General features: G+C 47.7%; 2 protein-coding genes across 2 annotated transcripts; both read left to right on the top strand.

Annotated features, from left to right (window-relative positions):
* Window positions 1-1,742: 1,742 nt before the first annotated feature.
* On the top strand, window positions 1,743-5,154 carry GAL3ST3 (galactose-3-O-sulfotransferase 3; the record flags this gene model as incomplete). The annotated part of the gene is made up of 2 exons (XM_081341046.1): window positions 1,743-1,828; window positions 3,978-5,154. The coding sequence occupies 2 exons, from the start codon at window positions 1,743-1,745 to the stop codon at window positions 5,152-5,154; spliced, it is 1,263 nt and encodes a 420-aa protein (XP_081197172.1).
* Window positions 5,155-10,736: 5,582 nt separating this feature from the next.
* MRPL11 (mitochondrial ribosomal protein L11) lies at window positions 10,737-16,949 on the top strand. The gene is made up of 6 exons (XM_081340176.1): window positions 10,737-10,862; window positions 11,733-11,878; window positions 13,060-13,155; window positions 13,835-13,928; window positions 14,070-14,229; window positions 15,654-16,949. The coding sequence occupies exons 2-6, from the start codon at window positions 11,756-11,758 to the stop codon at window positions 15,787-15,789; spliced, it is 609 nt and encodes a 202-aa protein (XP_081196302.1). The 5' UTR covers window positions 10,737-10,862; window positions 11,733-11,755; the 3' UTR covers window positions 15,790-16,949.
* Window positions 16,950-20,414: the final 3,465 nt, after the last annotated feature.

The raw sequence follows: 20,414 nt of genomic DNA on the forward strand, positions 1-20,414 counted from the left end.
CTGTAACGATCCGGTCCAAGAATTAAATATTCCCGTTTTTACTTTGCTGTGGAGTTTGGAATTTCTAACTTCTCTATGACGATATTCTAAATAAAGTTTTATGGCTCCCTCCTCTGATGTTGTTTCTTCTTCTTCTTCTTCTTCTTCTTCTTCTTCTTCTTCTTCTTCTTCTTCTTCTTCTTCTTCTTCTTCTTCTTCTTCTTCTTCTTCTTCTTCTTCTCCTCCTCCTTCTCCTTCTCCTCCTCCTCCTCCTCCTCCATTTCCTACTTTTATTACTTTATAAGTAACTCAAGTTGATAAACACACACAATAGTCCTTCCTCCTCCTATTTTCCCCTCAACAATAATCCTGTGAGAACGGGTTGGTCTGAGAGAGTGTGTGAACGCAATCGCCCAGCCATGTTTTGTACATCTAAGGCAGGACTAGAACTCACCATCTCCTGGAGATTGGCCCCAAGTCAACCAGCCATGTTTTTTCGGAATTGTGTGTGTGTGTGGGGAGGAATGTCTTCTCCAGAAATGTCTTCTCCCTTTACAAGATGGATCTAAGTTTTGGGAGGAAGGGGTGATCATGCTGGCCTTTCATATTTTGGGGGGAGCAGCTGCAAACTTTCCAGAGAGTTTAAACTTTGCTCTTCTTCGGAACAGCAAGTTTCAATTCGTGTTTATTGACCCAACGGATTTTGCAAAACCCAACTCGGAACTCGGTATTAATCCAGGATATCACGTAACTTCCTTGAGTTTCCCAGTTGATCCTGTTAGTGGTATCCATTTGCTAATACGTGAAGATATTTGAATTTTTGAATTTTATTGAATTTATATACTGCCCTTTCCCGTAGGACTCAGGGCGGTTTACAGGGTATATAAAACATTGATACAAAAATTAAGAATAATTAAAAAAGATTAAATTAAATCCCTAAAAAATATAAAACCCCAATTAAAACTCAGCACTTGAGTTTTGGGCACTTGAGCCTACCATGCTGAGAAAGCTTGTCCCTTAAAGACATATGGTGAGTTTTAAGTTCAATTTTTCTTTTCTTTTATAAATGTACACACAGCCACCTGGTCCAGGCGCATGATCTTGAGCGTCTACCAATTCAAAAGGTAATTTAAAAAAAAAAGATTTTTTTAAAAAAAAACAGTTTAAAACAACGGAGATTAAAATGAAGTAACACAGAAGCCAAGAATTATGAGTAACACTGTTATATATTATGTGAGTTAGAAGCAGAATGGATTGCATTGCTCAGGAGCATCTTGAAACCGCTGTCTTTATATTTCAAAGTCCAGATGTCTCATCCTTTATAGTGGTTTTGCCAAGATTGTATAGGGTTTCCTGCCTGAGCAGGGGGTTGGACTAGATGACCTCCAAGGTCCCTTCCAACATCATCATCATCTTCATTATTGTTGTTGTTGTGGTTGTTTGTTGTTATTGTTATTATTATGACGGTACAATGGCAGTGATTAACTTCACAACTGCGGCACGAGAGGTGGTCCAGTGGGGGCCAAACTGACTTAAAAAATGTCTCCCTTAGCAGCCGAAACGTCGGGGTCAATTGTGGCCGTGATTTGAGGACTTACCTATATACGCAGGTTGACCATCCAATGTTTTTGCTTCCGGTCAGGTCCTCCGTGGAGGCGTTGGGGCTTGTGCTGCACGTGGACCCGGAGACTGTCTGAATGTCGCCTGTCGTAGACGACCAGGAGGGCAGGACTTGGCTGGTCTTTCCCAACCGCTTCAAGAAGATGTCACGGAAGAAGACGCTTCTTCTCTTCCTCTTGGCCTTCAGCACCGGCACTCTGCTTCTGCACCAGAGTGCCCACTTCAGCTGGTAAGCATCCGAGGGTGGGGTCTCCCTCGAGGCCGGGAAGCAGAGAAAGGAGCTGGATTAGTCCTGGGAATGCAGGAGGGAGAGACATTGCAGGAAGAGAGACCTAGCATCTCTGGAAGGCAACAATAAAGGACAATTTCGAAATTGAATTCCACGGCAGGTAGATAGATTTAACCATGGTCTCGGTTGGGAAAAGGTGAGCGTCCTAGACCGGGCCGAGTCCAAAAATGCCAGGGAATTTCCAGAAGCCTGGCCCTCTGACAAATCGGCCATCCGCAGACACGCAGACATTAACAACGCCTATAGGGTGTGCGAAAGAGACAAGCGACCAGCCCCAAAGAGAAGAAGACTCCAGCGTCTTTCCACCAGTACCTTCTGGAGGCAGGTTGTTCCACTGGTTAGAACAATTAACCAGTGGAACAACCTGCCTCCAGAAGTGGTGAATGCTCCAACACTGGAAGTTTTTAAGAAGAGACCGGACAGCCATTTGCCTGAAATGGTATAGGGTTTCCTGCCTGAGCATGGGGTTGGACTAGATGACCTCCAAGGTCCCTTCCAACTTCTTCTTCTTATTATTATTATTATGTAGCCAGACCCAGATCAGCCTAGATGAGCTCCACGGTCAACTTCAGACCAACGATCAAGTAATTCAGTGCCCCAGTCAAGAAACTGCCACACACGGCCATTAGTAAACAGCCCAAGCAAAGAATCCCTAAGACCCACCCACCATCACCACCACCCACCCAGGCAAGACATCAGAATATAAACTGACAGCAAACTGCACTCCTTACTAGCACGGATGATGTTCCCTAGTTGGGTCACGAAATGTCTGCAAGAAAACAGGCAAGCTCAGAGAGCCCCAAGGACCCCACAGTCGTCTTCCTCCTCCTCCTCCTCCTCCTCCTTCTCCTCCTCCTCCTCCTCCTCCAATTCTCCTCCCTTCTAGCACTGATGACGTTCCCTAGTTGGGTCATGAAACGTCTGCAAGAAAACAGGCAAGCTCAGAGAGCCCCAAGGACCCCACAGTCGTCGTCTTCCTCCTCCTCCTCCTCCTCCTCCTCCTCCTCCTCCTCCTCCTCCTCCTCCAATTCTCCTCCCTTCTAGCACTGATGATGTTCCCTAGTTGGGTCACGAAACGTCTGCAAGAAAACAGGCAAGCTCAGAGAGCCCCAAGGACCCCACAGTCGTCGTCTTCCTCCTCCTCCTCCTCCTCCTCCTCCAATTCTCCTCCCTTCTAGCACTGATGACGTTCCCTAGTTGGGTCATGAAACGTCTGGAAGAAAACAAGCAAACTCAAAGTGCCCCAAGGACCCCCCCACCCCTGAAGGGGGATAGATCCAACAGTTAGCATGGCTGAGTGGAAGTGGTCCTTGTTTTAGAAGAAAAAACGGGAGGAAGCGATAGAGACATGAGTGAAAAGGAGAAGCGATCAGGAGACTGGAGCTTAAACCATACAAGGAACGATTGAGGGAAGTGAGTCTGTCTATAGTCTAACAAAGAGGAGGACCAGGGGGTGACCTGATAGCAGACTTCCAATATTTGAGGGGCTGTGCCAGAGAAGAGGGGTGTGTGTCAACCTGTTCCTCATAGCCTGTCAGGGCAGGGCAAGAAGTAATGGACGAAAGTTGGTCAAAGAGAGATCCGGCTTAGAACTCAGGAGAAATTTCCTGAGAGCAAGAACAATTAACCAGTGGAACAGCTCGCCACCAGAAATTGTGGGCGCTCCATCAGTGGAGGTTTTTAAGAAGAGATTGGGCATCCCCACTTGTCTGGAATGGCATAGGGTCTTTTGCTGGAGCCAGGGATTGGACTAGAACAGGGGGGGCCCAACTGAGCTGTGGATGTGCTGGGTGAGTGTGCGTGAAGCTGCATTTGTGAAAGCGGTGCACGCACTCACAAAACCATCCCTTCTCCCCACCAATGCCCTGCCTCCGCTGCTCCGCCGAGCCAGGAAGGTCGGAGGCCTCTGGACTACAAGACCTCCAAGGTCCCTCCCTATTGTCCTCTGTTCCAATTAAAGTGAGCAGGAAATTACACGTGGCGTCCTAAAATGGGACTGGATCGTTTCTGGTTCGCAAGCTAGCGGGGCAAAATGCGGGGAGGCAGGCGGTAGCAGTATCCCTGGATGCTTTGTTTCCACCTCTGGTAGGTTCCCCAAGTCTCCTCCCTTCAGCTGCGCCCCGTGGGTCTCCCCGCACCCGAAGCATACTGCCGTGGCCTTCCTGAAGACCCACAAGACGGCCAGCAGCACAGTGCAGAACGTCCTCTTCCGCTTCGCCGAGCGGCACAACGTGACGGTGGCCCTGCCCCTCCACGCCTGCGACCACCAGTTCTGCTACCCCCACAACTTCTCCGCCCGCTTTGTGCACCCGTACACCACCCCGCCCCGCCTCATCGCCAGCCACCTGCGCTTCAACCACGATGAGCTGCGCCGCCTCATGCCCAATGACACCGTTTATATCACCATCCTGCGCGAGCCAGTGGCCATGTTCGAATCCCTGTTCAGTTACTACAATCAGTACTGCCCGGCTTTCCAACGGGTGCCGAACGGGTCGATGGAGACCTTCCTAAACAATCCGTACCGGTACTACCAGGCCCATGAGAAGTACGCCATGTACGCCCGCAACACCTTGGTGTACGACCTAGGGGGTGACCCCGAGCGTAGCCCCGAGGACCCCACGTACCTCCCCAAATTTATCCGTCAAATGGAAGGCATTTTCTCCCTGGTGATGTTGGCCGAGTATTTCGATGAATCGTTGGTCCTTCTCCGCCATCTGCTGTCGTGGGACCTGGAGGACATCCTCTACGTCAAGCTGAACATGCGCAGTCTGGAGTCCAAGCTCAACATCAGCTCGGCCCACGTGGCCACCCAGATCCGCGCCTGGAACGCGCTCGACGCTGCTGTCTATGACCACTTCAATGCCACTTTCTGGAGGAAGCTGAGCAAGATGGACCCGGGTTGCCTCCAGAAAGAGGTCCGCGCCCTTCACCAAGCCTGCGAGCGCCTGGCACGCCACTGCTTTCGTGGCCAGCCCCAGCTGCGCCCGGCCATGCAGATCAAGAACAAAGACCTCCGGCCGTGGCAGCCGAGTGCCAAGGTGAACATTCTGGGTTACGACCTGCTGGGCTCGGGACCCCCCTTGGACGAGCAATGCCTCAAACTGGTCATGCCCGAGGTACAGTATTCCCACTACCTGCTACGGAAGCAGAGCCTCAAGCATCGGCGCCGGGCCGTCCTCCATCGGCCCCTCTCGCCCCGAGGACTTCTGCACCCACCTCGGCACCCTCTCCCTCAAAGCTTCCTGAGCGGGAGGGTGGGGGAGTGAAGAGGTGCCACTGGGTTTTAAAAAAAAAAGAAAAGAAAAGCTGTGCTGGCGGAGTTCTCTTTGTCCATGAGCTATGATTATTTCTTTTTCTTTCCCCTCCCCCCCACTGGGTCTCCAGGACATTTTAACCCAATTTTATCCACTTAAGAACTCAGGACCAAAGCATCTAGGTGAGCGGGACTCTCCTTTTAAGATGCCTCAAAGGAACTGTGTAGAAATTGTGATCCGTTTTCAGCAGCGAGGACTTGAAACCCATGAATGGGTGCTGTGGATTGACTTCCTTCTTTCTTTCTTTTCCTCCCTCTCTCCTCCTTTTCTTCCCTCCTTCCCCTTCCCTCCTTTCCTTCCTCCCTCCTTTCCTTCCTTCCTTTCCTCCCTCCCTCCTATTCTTCCTTCCTTTCCTTCCTCCCTCTTTCCTTTCCTCCCTCCTTCCTTCCCTCCCTCCTTTTCTCCCTCCCTCCCTCCCTCCCTCCCTCCTTCCTTCCTTCCTTCCCTCCTTTCCTTCGTTCCTTCCTTTCCTCCCTCCCTCCTATTCTTCCTTCCTTCCTTTCCTTCCTCCCTCTTTCCTTTCCTCCCTCCTTCCTTCCCTCCCTCCTTTTCTCCCTCCCTCCCTCCCTCCTTCTTTCCTTCCTTCCTTCCTTCCCTCCTTTCCTTCCTTCCTTTCCTCCCTCCCTCCTATTCTTCCTTTCCTTCCTCCCTCTTTCCTTCCCTCCCTCCTTCCTTCCCTCCCTCCTTTTCTCCCTTCCTTCCTTCCTTCCTTCCTTCCTTCCTTCCTTCCTTCCTTCCTTCCTTCCTTCCTTCCTTCCTTCCTTCCTTCCTTCCTTTTTCTTGTTTATTTCCATGAACCAGAACAAATTTGGGGCTGTTTCCTGTCTGGGAATGTTTGGGGCTGGTCTTCACAACCTCCTCATTTTCTGCAGACTTCCCACTTTTTTTTTTCCAATGCTGTTTTTGTCTTTCCTTTTGTCTCTCCTATGAACATCTGACGGCTGAAGGAGAAACATCTTCCGTTTGGCTGCTCTGATGTTCTGCATCCATTCTGATTTTAGGTAACCGTGATTAAACAGGTCACACTCCCGTTCGGCCTTCCCCACATGGCAGGCGCTGCTCTATTTATTTTATTTATAGATTTATTGCAGATTTGTCCCACTTTCCTCCAAAGAACCAAGGCTACCTGCGTAGACACACACCTTCCGTTTTATCCTCACAACAGCACTGTGAGGCAGGCTAGGCCAGAACCAAAGTCGCCTGTGGGATTGCGCCCGGATTGGAATGTGCATTTTCCCCGGTCAGAGCAGAAGGCTCTCAATCCTTTTAAGTAGCACTAAATGGCTTTCCTAGTAAAAGGTTATTTTAAAAAAAACACTGTCGTGTTACAGCTGTTTTTTTGGGGGAAAAAACTTTTTAAAATGGGAAATGAAAGCTGAAAAGAATATCTGGAGGTCGTAATGTGTGCCATGCCTGTGAATTCACGTCCCCCTTTTTTTTTAAAAAAAAAAAGGTGGGATTAGAGGGTTCGAAGTAGGAAAGAGATGTCCAAAAGCACAATATTCCTCTATATACCAATGTAATTCTGCCTTTCATTTATAGAGGAAGAGCAATGGATTATTAATGGTTGGAACAGTCTGTTTGGAAAAATCTTTACGTCTTTCCTCTGTAATTCCTCTTTATTTTTCCTGTATTGCAGCACTTTCCAAAGTGTGGTCTGGGGGCCCCTGAGACTCTTTTAGGGCCCTTGTGAAATCAAATATTTTAAAATTTCTCAGTTTAAAGTTCTGATCGATGGATATAGTCTTAACTATCTGTAGATATAACCCACACGGTCATTTTTGAGGGTGCAAAGGGGTCCAGAGAGTGACTGCTAAATTATACACAGGTAGTCCATGACTTCCAGCTGCTCGTTTAGCGGCAGTTTCAAATTACAGCTGGACTGAAAACAAGTGACTTAAAACCGGTCACTACGACATGCCCATGTGATTCAGATTTTTGGCAACCAGCTGGCTTTCGACAGGCATATTCGATGGGGGAAGCTGGATTCGCTCAATGACTGCATGGTTCACTTAACAATGGCGGCGATTCATTTAACAACCGTAGCAAAAGGGTCATAAAATTGGATGAGGCTGACTTCACCACCTTGCTTAACAGTGAAAATTTTAGTCCCCACTGTGGTCATAAGTCAAGGACTACCTGTACTTGAACCCCACTCCGATCCATAACTTCTGCCTGTGCTCCTCTGCTGAATTTCCCAACATCTGTCTTTCCATTTGGGTTGACCTGTCCCTGATACTTCTCTTCTGCCCTGCTGGCCCTTAAATAATCTTCCAGGCCTCATATGAGTAGTCCTTTAATACTCCACTGTTAGTGAGAGGTTAAATATAAGGATTAGAATAGAGCTGGAAGGGGCCTTGGAGGTCTTCTAGTCCAGCCCCCTGCTCAAGTAGGAGAACCTATACCATCGCAAGACAAATGACTGTCTAGCCCACAGGTCTGCAACCCGCGGCTCCAGAGCCACATGCGGCTCTTTCAGCCGTCTCCTGCGGCTCCCAGTCCTCTGCCATGCGCAGTCCAAAAAAAAAGTGGGACTAAAAAAGTTCAACCAATCAATTCAAATATGCAGGGTAGGTGCATATCTCGCCTTGGCTCCACTCTTCAGTCAAACCCTGTTCTGTGCATGCGCGCATGTACGCACATGCGCACACATTTTTTGCGGCTCCCAGTTTTTCCTTTTGTGAGGGAACCGGTTCCGAGTGGCTCTTTCACTGTTTCAGGTTGCTGACCCCTGGTCTAGCCTCTTCTTAAAAATCTCCAGTGATGGAGCGGCCATGATTTCTTGTGGCAAGCTGTTCCACTGGTTGATTGTCCTCACTGTCAGGAAGTTTCTCCTTAATTCCAGGTGGCTTCTCTCTTTGATCAGTTTCCAACCATTGTTTCTCGTCCTGCCTTCAGAACTTTGGAGAATAATTTGACCCCCTCTTCTTTGGGGTATCCCCTCGAATACTGGAACACGGCTATCATGTCTCCCCTATTTCTTCTTTTCTTTAGACTAGCCAAACCCAAGTCCTGAACAGTCGTGAATCAATTGGCACAATGAGATTTTTTAGGCTTTAATGAGAAATGCAAATCATGCTTAAGGAACAGATAGTTCAAAGGATCTGCTCCATCGATGTTGAATTCCTGTCCTCTTATCGCTGGCATTGTAGGTGACCTGCAATGAGAAATGCATCTCTTTGCTAGAACAGAAAAAGACGCTCCTGCAAATGATCTTGTTGCTTGGCTCCCAAGAAAAATAAATCCAGAACATCTTCTGCTGGGCTCACCTGTGTCATTCGTCCAGTGTCTTTCTTTTCCCCAAGGTGTAAAACCGGTTGGTTTGGCCCAGTTACGGTGGTGTAAGAGACAAGTATGGAACAAGCAGTTTTTGTGAAATTTTGTAGATATCAAGACCGGCGTCTTGTCAACCTAGGGGTTGGCTTGAAGGGAAAGGATGTAAGCCAAAGGCTTGGGAAGAGAATTATTCAGAGGTTCCCAAACGCATCTGGGGAGACAGATGATGATTTAATGTGCTTTATTGAGCCGGTTAGTCTTTGTCCAGGCCACACTGAGTCTCTTGGGGGAAGCGCAGACCCAGCATATTTTGCAAAGGTTGAAGGCCGCTCTCCAGCCAGAACTGGATGGCTGCAATAAATCATACTGGCTGTTTTCATTTACAATAAATGAGGTTGCATTTAGTTGCTTCGTTTCTGGCAATTTTTCAGAGTGTGTCTTGCTACCCATCATCCTGGGGTGCCAGATAAGCCTCTTTCAGCCTTTCAGAAGCACCAGGCTGACCACTTTTAGAAGCAGGAGATGAAGTCAGCCAGAACTATCCTACTGTATGGCTTTGTCCAGTTCTATGGTAAGTCACTGAAGCAGGAGGCGTGAGCTTAAATGGACTCCAGAAGATGGTAGAGGACAGGAAGGCCTGGAGGAACGTTGTCCATGGGGTCGCGATGGGTCGGACACGACTTCACAGCTAACAATTGGAAGTTGGACTTTTCAGTGCAGTTGCCCACTTCAGCCAACAGAGGGCAGTGCTCTTTTCCCTTTTTCTAAGTTCAAAGCTGCTCAGTTATTTCTAGCGGAATAAATAATGAGATTGTCACAAATGCATTTTTTTTTTGCTTCCTGGCTCCTTTAACGAGAGATGCTGAGGATCAAAATAAAACCTGTTAAAGCATACCTTTTGCGTCTTTTCCCCAAAAAGGTTGATAGGTTTCAGATTTGTTCCCTTCCTTTTTAAAAAGAACTTTAAAATTGTTTCTTCAATGCAGAGGTGTTGGTGTTTCCGGTATTTTATGCCTAAGCATCCCATTCCATTGTCATGGAATGGGACACCTAGGCTGACTTTTCTAGGCTGCCCTATCTATGTTTCCTGGTAAAATACATGGGAAAATCCCATTGGAGGAAAATTCCACTTAGGGTTAGGGTTAGGTCAGCATGGACTCATAGAGCAAAATGGACATCGCCAACAAACTCGGAGTTCTTGGGTATGGTTAGGAGGGCACTTACTTTATCTTATGAAGAAGCTCCAATTATCCACTCTAGACCTTAAGAATCTCTTATTTTGTTCCCTGGGGCAGTGTTTTAATTCATTTATTTATCATATTTAAGTGCAGGTAGTCCTCAAGTTCATTCAGTGATCATTCAGTGTTACCATGTCACTAAAAGGAGTGAATGATGACCATTTTTCACACTTAACAACCATTGCAGCATCCCCACGGTCATATGATCAAAATTCAGATGCTTGGCCACTGACTCATATTTGTGATAGTTGCAGTGTCCCAGAGTGGTTTGATTTTGTGACCTTCTGACAAAGTCAATGGGGAAGCCAGATTCACTTTACAACCATGTTACTAGCTTAACAGCTGCGGTGATTCACTTAACCACTGTGGCAAGAAAGGTCATAAAAAGGGGTAAAGCTCCACAACTGTTGCTTAGCAACAGAAACTTTGGGCTCCGTAGTGGTGGTAAGTCGAGGACTACCTGGACTACCTATCTGCCTCACAGAGGGACTCTTTTGAGGTGGGGACTACACGGAGCAATATAGAATATAGAATAGGAATAGAATAGGAATACAGAATAGAATTATAGAATAGGAATAAAGAATAAAATAGAATAATAAGAGTAGAATAGAATAGGAATGTAGTATAACTTTATTGTCACTTTAATGTCGGCATACATTAAAAGGAAATGTTGCTGCATACGAAAGGCTGACCACAGCCCTGCAAGGTAGTCCATTGATGCCTGGCAAGGAAAGGACGGGGCTGAGGACCATTTTGGAGCCCCAGCCTCATCTTTTCCATTCAAAAGGTCCCTCAGGCGTGGCGACCAGCCGCCATTTCGAGTTGGCACCGGGAGAAAGATTTTAAGCACAGAAATCGGTTTGTCTCGCTGCTGAGAAGGCGAGGAAGCCGCCATTTTCGGCCGCCCCCCTCCACAGCAAGGGAATTCTCTCGTTGCCATGGGAACAGGCGCCAACGGAACCCTCCCGACATGCCCCGCGCGCGCCTCGCGTGACGTCATCGCGTTCCGGGATGGCCGCTAGGAGGTGAACGGGCGCCATTTAACAGCGAGGCAAGGCGAGGCCTCCCAGCATGCAAAGCGCCGTTGACCTCGCTGACTCCAAGATGGCGACGCCCAGCTAGGGCTTTCTAGAGGGAGGCGGTTAGGTAGGGAAGGGCGCGGCGGCGGCGGAGGGAGAGGCCGAAGCTTAGGAAGGGAGGCCGGGGAGGGGTTCGGACCAGGGTGGGATTCTTCTCCGGGTCTTTCCGGATCGCAGAAATGGTTTCTCCGATTCCTGCACTTGGGTTACGGGGTGAAGGTGGGAATTGCGAGAAACGCTGGTGATAAAAGTTAGCCCTCCATGCACATGCTTTAATTTAATGGATGGACTTCAACTCCCAGAATCCCCCAGTCGGCATGCTTTAAGATGGGTGGATTTCAATTCCCAGAATCCCCTAGTCGGCATGCTTTAAAATGGGTGGATTTCAATTCCCAGAATCCCCCAGCCAGCATGCTTTAAGATGGGTGGATTTCAACTCTCAGAACCCCCCAGCCGGCATGCTTTAAGATGGGTGGGCTTCCCTGTCCCAGAATTCCCCATGCCAGAAAATGTATACATACACAAATACTATCGTTAATCCACTAAAGGGGTTAGGTTTGCACAGTTTACAGTTAACCTGGTTTGATTTGCCCAGTTAACTGTGATCACATTTAGCACGCTGTGGGCACGCAGTCCTCTGGTTATACCTTTCCCATTCAGCTACAAACAACCCTTGGTTAGTTGTGCTGCAGAATAAACCCAGCCTGGTGTCCTCGTTGTGTAAGGTCAGCGTTCCTCAACCTTGGCACTTTGATGCGGTGTGGACTTCAGCTCCCAGAACTGAACATGCTGGGAATTGGGCTGGCTGGGGAATTCTGGGAGTTGAAGACCACACATCTTAAATCCGTTAAGGTTCAGAAGCATTGTGTAATTAATACTCATTCTGAGATTCCAGTCTTGCCAAATCCTCTTTTCGGTTAAACTCTTTTTCATCTAGGTCCGTGCAGAACCGAAACCAACATGTCGAAGCTTGCCCAAGCGGGCAAAGCAGCGCTACAGATCACTGGCGGAGGTGTGATCCGGTCAATCATCAAAGCTGGACAGGCTGTTCCAGGTCCACCACTAGGACCTGTTCTTGGACAGGTAACCATCGGAGAAGGACAGCCAAGCTAGGTTAATTTTTATAAAGATAGCATCTGAGAGTGGACCAGGGGTGGGGAACGATGGCCCCTTTATGACTTGTGGAGTTCAACTCAGGAATTCTGGGAGTTGAAGTGCACAAGTCATGAAGGTTGGGGGCGGGCATCGTTCCCCAGCCCTGGAATAAACCAACAAGGCAGAAGAACTGGGCACAGACTGAGATGGGAACTAAATTATTTTGTTAGTTTTTTTCCTCCAACTGAGTCAAGGTTATCCATGCGTTAACGAAAGAACTTGCAAACAGAGCTCAGGCAACACGCTAAATATTTTTCCAAGAAAAGACACACACCATAGATAAGAGAGCAGAAGTAACTAAAACATCTTCCCTTTGAGGTGTTTCCCTAAAGACATTGGATGTTCTCGGGCGATGGCGAACCTTTTAGAGACCGAGTGCCCAAACTGCAACCCAAAACCCACTTACGTATCGTCGGGTGCTGGGTGGGCGTGGCCCATTGGGTGGGTGTGGCCCATTGGGTGGGCGTGGCTGGGGTGGTAACGGCAGACTGGGTGGGACTAAAAAGTTCGATCGATCAATTCCAACTTTGCGAGATCTTTTTTTTTCCCACACAAGAAGTTTAAATTGATTGATCGATTGAACCTTTTTTTTTTTGGCACAAGGCGGCGGATTCCTAAAGCGAAAAGAGTTTTCTAAAACCCAGCTGAAGGCCTAGGACTGGGGCGACGGTGCGCGTGCCCACGGAGAGGGCTCTGTGTGGCACCTGTGGCACACGTGCCGTAGGTTCGCCCCCACGGGGTTAGCACATTGGGTGTTTTCCTTGCTGTCCTTTCATGACCCTGCATCCAGGACTTTGCAAGAGCCCAAAGACGGCAGGGCCATCTGCGCATTCACAATTGGTATTTCCTACACTGTCCCCTAATTCCGGGTCAGCACGGTTGCTGAAACACAGAAACAGTGTTAGAAGGTCCCTCCCTTCTCTGGGAGGTGGAAGGCCCGTCAGAGATAAGTGCCTTGCCTCCCTCTGAGCAATCCCGAGGGGCTGGTTAACCTCTTTGATGGTGTCTTGGGACAAGTGGATTAGCGCAAAGAGATGTTTTCTGGGAAAAACAGGTCCCTGGGTTGGGGTTTTAAACTGGCTAAGTTTCTCTTGTCTCCCTGCAAAAAGTATGGCATTCCCATTGGACAATTCTGCAAGGATTTCAACGAGCGGACCAAGGATTTCATTCCAGGCATCCCGCTCCCCACTCTAATCAACATAAAGGTGAGACAAGATCTTATTTTCTTAATTTTAAAGAGTTTTGCGAGCCAGAAGGTCTGGGGTAGAACCTCCAGCATTCCTGGACAACATCCCGGAAGCCTGGAACTGCCCCACAGACTATCTGTTCTTTCAAACATTTGGGGAACTTGAGTTCCCGACTCAGGCCCGGCTGCAGTTTCTTTCAAAGGCAATGTTTCCCAACCTTAGGGGTCTTTTAAGATAGGCTGGCTGGGGAATTCTGGGAGTTGAAGTCCACATACTTTAAAATTGCAACGTTTCGAAGGATTGCAAGCAGCAAGCTGTGAATTCTTCAGAAGGATGGAAAGCTGAGTTAACCTTCCATTCGATCCTGACCAGCCCAAGGTTGACTCAGCCTTCCATCCTTCCAAGGTCCGTAAAATGAGTACCTGTTGGAAGTCCATGAGTCATAAAAGGGCCAAGACGGAAGACCCCTGTTATATGGCCAAGAAAACTCTGTCACAAATGACATCGTTGGGTAAAAAATAAACACCCCCGACCTTGTATTAAAAAGAACGCCACAGATTCTTAATTTTTTTTTTACAATGCATTGAAATGCCTAATACGTTCCATTTCTCAGTATACGTGTTTCATAAAATTCCAGCGCTCTGTTTTTCATTTCTCCTGTTTCTCCTTTTTTTGTATTTTTTTACTCGCTTGATAGTCTGACCGGTCTTACGAACTTCAGATAAACAAGCCAACGACTACGTACTTTTTACTTTCGGCAGCCGGGATAGAGAAAGGAGCTTCGTCACCTGGTAAGAAAAAGAATCGGAAGATTGTTGGGGGCAACATGCTGACTCCGTACGCTGTTTACAGAAGAGGGCTGTAAAGCACTGTGAAGCGGTATGTGAGTCTAAGCGCTATTGCTATTTACAACCGTCTCCATCCCCTGGTAGGACACGAGATAGCTGGGATGGTGACTCTGAAGCACCTCTACGAGATTGCCCTTGTGAAATCCCAGGATACCTCCTTTGTGATCCGCGACTGGCCGATGGAAACAGTCATCAGGTCCCTGATAGGAACCGCCCGGTCGTTAGGCATCAAAGTAGTGAAAGAGTAAGTATCAAGAGGGACGGTGGGGCAGCAGCTAGCACCTTTTCCCATGGACCTGGTGGGGCCAGGAGAGAGAAGAAAGTCATCCTGCTATAGCTGGTCCTCGACTTGCGACCACAAAGGAGCCCAGAATTTCTGTCGCTAAGGAAGACAACTTGTCAACTGGGTTTTGCCCCCTTTTACAACTTTTCTTGCCCCAAGTTACAAAGCGAATCGCTGCAGCTGTTAAATTAGTAACAGTTGTGAAGTGAATCTGGCTTCCCCCTTGACTTCGTTTGTCAGAAGGTCTCAGGGGAATCACATGACCCACCTCCCCCCCCCCCGGGACACTGTGACCGTCATACCTATGAGTCAGTTGCCAGGAGTCTGAATTTTGATCTCATGACCATGGGGGGTGCTGCCCTGGTCGTTAAGTGTGAAAAATGGTCATAAGATACTTTTTCCAGGGCTGTTGTAGCTTTGGACGGTCGCTAAGTGAACTGTTGTAAGTTGAGGACTACCTGCGGCTAGGACCACCTCCTAGGAACCTTGTTGAGAAAACAGAGATGAAAAGTGACAGGACAGGGGTCCGAGGTGCATTCAGGAACTGACGAAAGAATAGATGCAGGTGTGTTAGAAATTCAGTTTACATAAAGCACCACAGAGCAAAAGAGCACAGTCACCATGTGCTTTACTGCTCAACTGTTACAGGAAACAGGACACTCTACTTAGAACAAAAGGAACATAGAGCATATATACCATGGATCCGAACTCGTAAACACTGCCATTGTTCTGTCCCAGCCTACGTGAGTCCTTGTTAAGCTCACAAGGAAAAACCCCTCTTCCAACAAGCAGGCTGGAACCGCAGGAAAAAAAATCAATCCTCTTTTATTATTCACAGACTTGAGTCATTGTCCAAGGCAAACAAGCACAGTCCACAGAAACTCAATCCTCAACACGAATGGTTGCACCTCCCACACCTTCCTTTTTATTATTCAGCCCAGGTGTGGCTTCCTAATGCCTTCTCCTTTGCCTTTGGAGCTGCCCCATTGCATTCCTATGTCCTACTCTCTTTTCTTGCTGGCATTTTCATGCATCCTGGATATTTCCCAGCTGTGCTTCGTCACTGTCCAACTCAGACTCCCAGCACAGCTGTGTCTCAGCCTGAGCGCGAGTAGAGGGGCCAGGATCCTCGTCCGACTGCAAGTCTTGGAGCTCCTCAGAGCCTTCCTCTGACTCCGATGTCACTCCAGGCCCCTCCTTCTCCTCCTCTGATTCCTCAGACTCAGCTGCCGGGTCCACTGGCTGGCGAAGAGTCACAACAGCCATCTACTGGCTGCATACCCCTGTAGTTGTTGCATAGAGATAGATTCCAAGGATGAATCCCAAACAATATTTGTGCAACATGTACACAGTTGTGAATCTCTGCTCTTCTCTCCTCCGGTTAGGTTAAATGCCGAAGAATATGGAGTCTTTCTGAAGGAGCGCGAAGAGAGGTTGGCAGCTGAGGCTGAAGCCAGGGCAGCTGAACGGGTAGCAAAGAAAAAAGAGATCGTTGCGGCTTCAGCTGCTACGGCAGCCTGAGAGTTAGACCCTTTGGAAAGCAAGGGATCTTGACCCATCACCTCATAGCATGGCAGACGAAGTTTTCACAAAACCCTCCAGGCTGAAGAAGAGAAAGAAGAACAGTTCCGTGGCAGGAGACTCGGGACTTGCCAAACCTGGATTGTTTGGGTCATTGTTGTCAGACTCTTTTCAATTAATCGCGGCAAACCCACATCTGGCCCAAGTTGATGTGTCTGGGTTGGCCATTCAGATTTCCGGCTTCTGCCTTTCCTTTCTTTTCTTTCTCCCCCCCCCCCATCCCCCACCCCTTATTTTTATTTCATTCAAAAAAGGAAAAAGTCAAAACGCAAAACTCCCCAAATTCAAGAGCGTGGGACGAAGCTCGCGTCTTTCCGTGGATCCAAAGAATAAACTTGTTGGACGTTAATTGCCACGAGATTTTTCCATCTCTTGTCCTTCGGCAAGAAGGAACACAACAAAAAAAAACCCCTCGACTTGGCAGTCGCAGTTGGGACCAGAATCCCCGTTACGAAGCAAAGTGGTTAAGTGGGTCGCATGCATTTATGACCTTTTTTTTTCCTTTTCTTCCTGTGGCGACTAAGCGAATCGCCGCAGTTGTTAAATGAATCATACAGTTCTGAAGCAAAACAGGCTTCCCCTATTGACGTTGCTTGTCTGAAGCTGGCTGAGAAGGTCACAAATGGAGACCACATAAGTGGGATGCTGCAACTGGCATCTGGTTATCTAATTTCAAACAAGCTTTGCAGTTGATTTGCTGTGCAAGGCGGGGTTACTCTTATCTTGTCCCACCAACTTTCCCCTTTCATTGTCCTTCGTTGTGTCAACTATTAAAAGGAGTGTAAGATGGGTCTTGGATGTTCTCCTTTTCATACGGAGATCCCACTTCATTAGGCTACCCTCACGAGCTGCTTTTAAACGATCTTCCAACTCGGAGGCTTATTGAGAAGGTAATAAGCCTCCAAGTAATAAGGTAATAAGCCTCCGCCGGGGCCTGAAGACCTGGCTCTTTGAGCTCTCGGGCCCAGGCTGAGGAGAAAATTATTTTAATTGGGGTTTTTAATAGCACAGGGTTGATTTAATATTTTTTAACTTGGCTTTTAACTTTTGTATGTTTGATTTTTAACTCCCTGTACACCGCCCTGAGTCCTCAGGGAAAGGGCGGTATATAAATGCAATAAAATAAATAAATAAATAAATAAATAAACTGAGGCAGAACCTGGGGCCAGATTTGGCTGTCCCAAGCCACTTTTGTAGGAGTTTTGGAAGAATTGAAGCCGTTGTGATAACTTTCCCAGTTTCTTTGCGCCCAGTCTCTCTTCCTTCCCTCCGCAGCAAATTATTTTTTTTTTCACCCTGAAAAATACTCTTGGCATACCTCAAAAAACGTCTTTCCACGGGATTAAGTCCACGTTTCCTACTAAGTCTTTTCTTTTTCATGTCGTTCAGCATCCACCAGAGGTCCCACTGTGGAGGTTGATCTGATAATTTACTGCAGTTATTCAGGGTGTGTGTGTGTGTGTGTGTGTGTGAGAGAGAGAGAGAGAGAGAGATTGTACAAATCTTGGGAGAAATGGCCATCATTTGGTGTAGTTTGGGATTGAGGAGGTAAATCATTTTTGATGGTGTTTGCTGAGGTGCAAATGTGTCACAGCTAGTTGTTGTCATTTGTTGCTGCTCCTGCATGTCACTCCTAGTGACTGTCCAGGAAGTAATCTATGTAATTTTCTCTGGGATGTGTTTTTTTACAAGTGGTTGATCAGTACTTAACTTTATTCATTTATTTAGTCACCCATCTTGCACCGTAACGGCACTGAGCGCTTAAAACCATGACAGAAACACAGTATAAATAACCAGAGCGAACACGAGAAATTAAAAAAATATCAGCAGGATCTAACCATTTTTTTTCCTGGCCTGGAACCAAGCAGCCAAGCCCACATTACCTCCTGGCCTAAAAACCAGAGAGAATTCAGGTAATCCTTGGCTTATGACCACAATCGGGGGCAGAATTTCCATTTGCTAAGCAAAGGAGACGGTGAAGCGATGGTTAAATTTACGACTGGCTTCCCCCCCCCCCCCGGTTGACTTTGCCTGTCAAAAATCGGTGGGGAAGGTCAAAAATGGTGATTTCATGACCTCGGGATACGATGCTCTTCCAATTCCTTATCGAAAACCAACCTGGGCAGAAGCTTCTGGATTTCCGGGGATTTGCAGTTAACGTTGCAAAAGTCACAACTCGTGAACGGCGCTCCCAAAACAGCCTACCCTCGTACAGATAGTTGACCCTAAAATTTCCGCTGCTAAGCAAAGCCAGTTCAGTGAGCCTGGCCCCCGTTTTACAACGTTTCTCGCCTGGGTTATTAAGTGAACTGCTGCAGCTGTCAAGTCGGTCCCATGGTCGCTAAGGGAATCCGGCTTCCCCCATTGACTTGGCTTGTCACAAGGTTGCAAAAGGGGGAATCCCATCACCTGGGAGGTGCCACCGTCATAACTATGAGTCAATTGCCGAGCACCTGAATTCTGATCGCGTGACCACGGGGATGCTGCGGCAGATAGAAGTGTGACTACCAGTTGCAAGCCACGTTTTCCAGTGCTGTTGTAACTGAGCAGTCGCTAAACGGAACGATTGTAAATGGAGGGCTACAGGCATATTGGCTGGCTTCCCCCAGCAGGTTTAACCCCAACCCTGGATTTTAACACCAGGGCTTTGCTTGCAAATGGTTAGTAAAGGTAAAGGTAAAGGTTCCCCCGCACATGCGTGCTAGTCGTTTCCGACTCTAGGGGCCGGTGCTCATCTCCGTTTCATAGCCGAAGAGCCAGCGTTTGTCCGAGGACATCTCTGTGGTCATGTGGCCGGCATGACTAGACGCCAAAGGCGCACGGAACGCTGTTACCTTCCCACCGTAGCGGTCCCTATTTTTCTACTTGCATTTTTACGTGCTTTCGAACTGCTAGGTTGGCAGAAGCTGGGACGAGTAACAGGCGCTCACTCTGTTACGCGGCACTCAGGATTCGACCCGCCAAACTGCCGACCTTCTGATTGACAAGCTCAGCGTCCTAACCCACTGAGCCACCGCGTCCCTTTGCAAATGGTTAGTGTATCCAAACTAGTAAACCACAGTTAGTCCTCAACTTACAACTGGGAATTGAATTCCACAAGCCTTAAAGGGGATAGAATCTAGCACACTGCTAGAAACAACCCAGCAGAAGCCAGAACTAAGCTGAACGTTTTTTATTTATTGAAAAGATTTAAATAAATCTTACATTTCTTTTTATTTGGGGCCTACATGGACTCATCTAATCCAGGCTGAACTGTGGTGAATGGTGATTAAAAGAACAGCAGCTCTTAAAATTGATTGGAGCGTTTGGGAATTCCACCAGTGACGATGGAACGTAACCTCCTTGACATCAGATGCTAGTGGTTGCTGTCTCCTCATTGGTACCTGGGGTTTCCATAGCAACAGATGAAGCTTCTTAGCATCCTTCTGCTACAGACAGGATGAGAGGTGACTGGGCCTGGATACACATATGGGAAAGGCAACTTAAGTAGCTGAGGTGGCAATCCCCTGTGGATAGTTGGGGGCGCAAAGAAAGAGTACCCTGTAGATATTTTGCCCCAGGAATGTCACATTTATTTATGGCTGATTTATTCATAATAGTAGTATTTCTCAACCTTGGCAGCTGGAAGATATGTTGACTTCAACTCCCAGAGTTCCATATTACATGATGCCTGAAAATTCTGGGATTGAAGTCCATCTATCTTCAAGCACGCCAGCTGGGGAATTCTGGGAGTTGAAGTCCAGACATGTTAAAGGACGCTGGCTGGGGAATTCTGGGAGTTGAAGTTCACACATCTTTAAGTGGCCATGGTTGAGAAACAGCATCGTGGCTTTTCTTTGCCTTCAATTTAGCAAAATGTGTGACCCCAACCACTGTTAATTTCTTTCAGAACCACCCCCCCACACACACACACACTAGACGACAGAAGCCCACTTTTTCCATTTTATTTCTAAGTGGGGTTTTCAGTGGGGCAGTTTTATTCAATCTGTGCAAAGCAAGTTACAAATTTGTCGCAGCACAGAATGGTTTCTGCCTACTCCAGCTTCGGAGCAAATGCAAATTGCAAGAACATTGCCCCAAACCGGGGCATCTCCCTTCCCTTTTTAAACTAATTGTGTTGGCACTTGACTGGCCTCAACTCTTTGGGTTTGAATAGGGAAGGAGATTGGCTATTCTATTTCATTGTTTATTTCATTTATATGGTGCCTCTCTCACTGTTGAAAGGACTTTGTTGAGCTGCAGATCATAGAATCCTAGGGCTGGAAGGACCTTGGAGGTCTTCTAAGGCAGGAGTCCTTATATACCATCCTAGTTTTATTTTTGAAAAACTTCCAGGGATGGAGCAGCCACAACCCAGGAGGCAAGTTAGTCCATTGATTAATTGTTCTCACCGTCGGGGAAATTTCTCCTTAGTTCTAGGTTGCTTCTCTCCTTGATTAATTTCCATCCGTTGCTTCTTGTCCTGCCTTCGGGCGCTTTGGAGAATAGCTTGACTCCCTCTTCTTTGGGGCAGCCCCTGAGATACTGGAAGGCTGCTATCATGTTCCCCCCTCGTCCTTCTCTTC

Source organism: Vipera berus (genome assembly GCF_964194415.1).
Source record: "Vipera berus genome assembly, chromosome: 16".
In the NCBI taxonomy this organism is placed as follows: Eukaryota; Metazoa; Chordata; class Lepidosauria; order Squamata; family Viperidae; genus Vipera; species Vipera berus.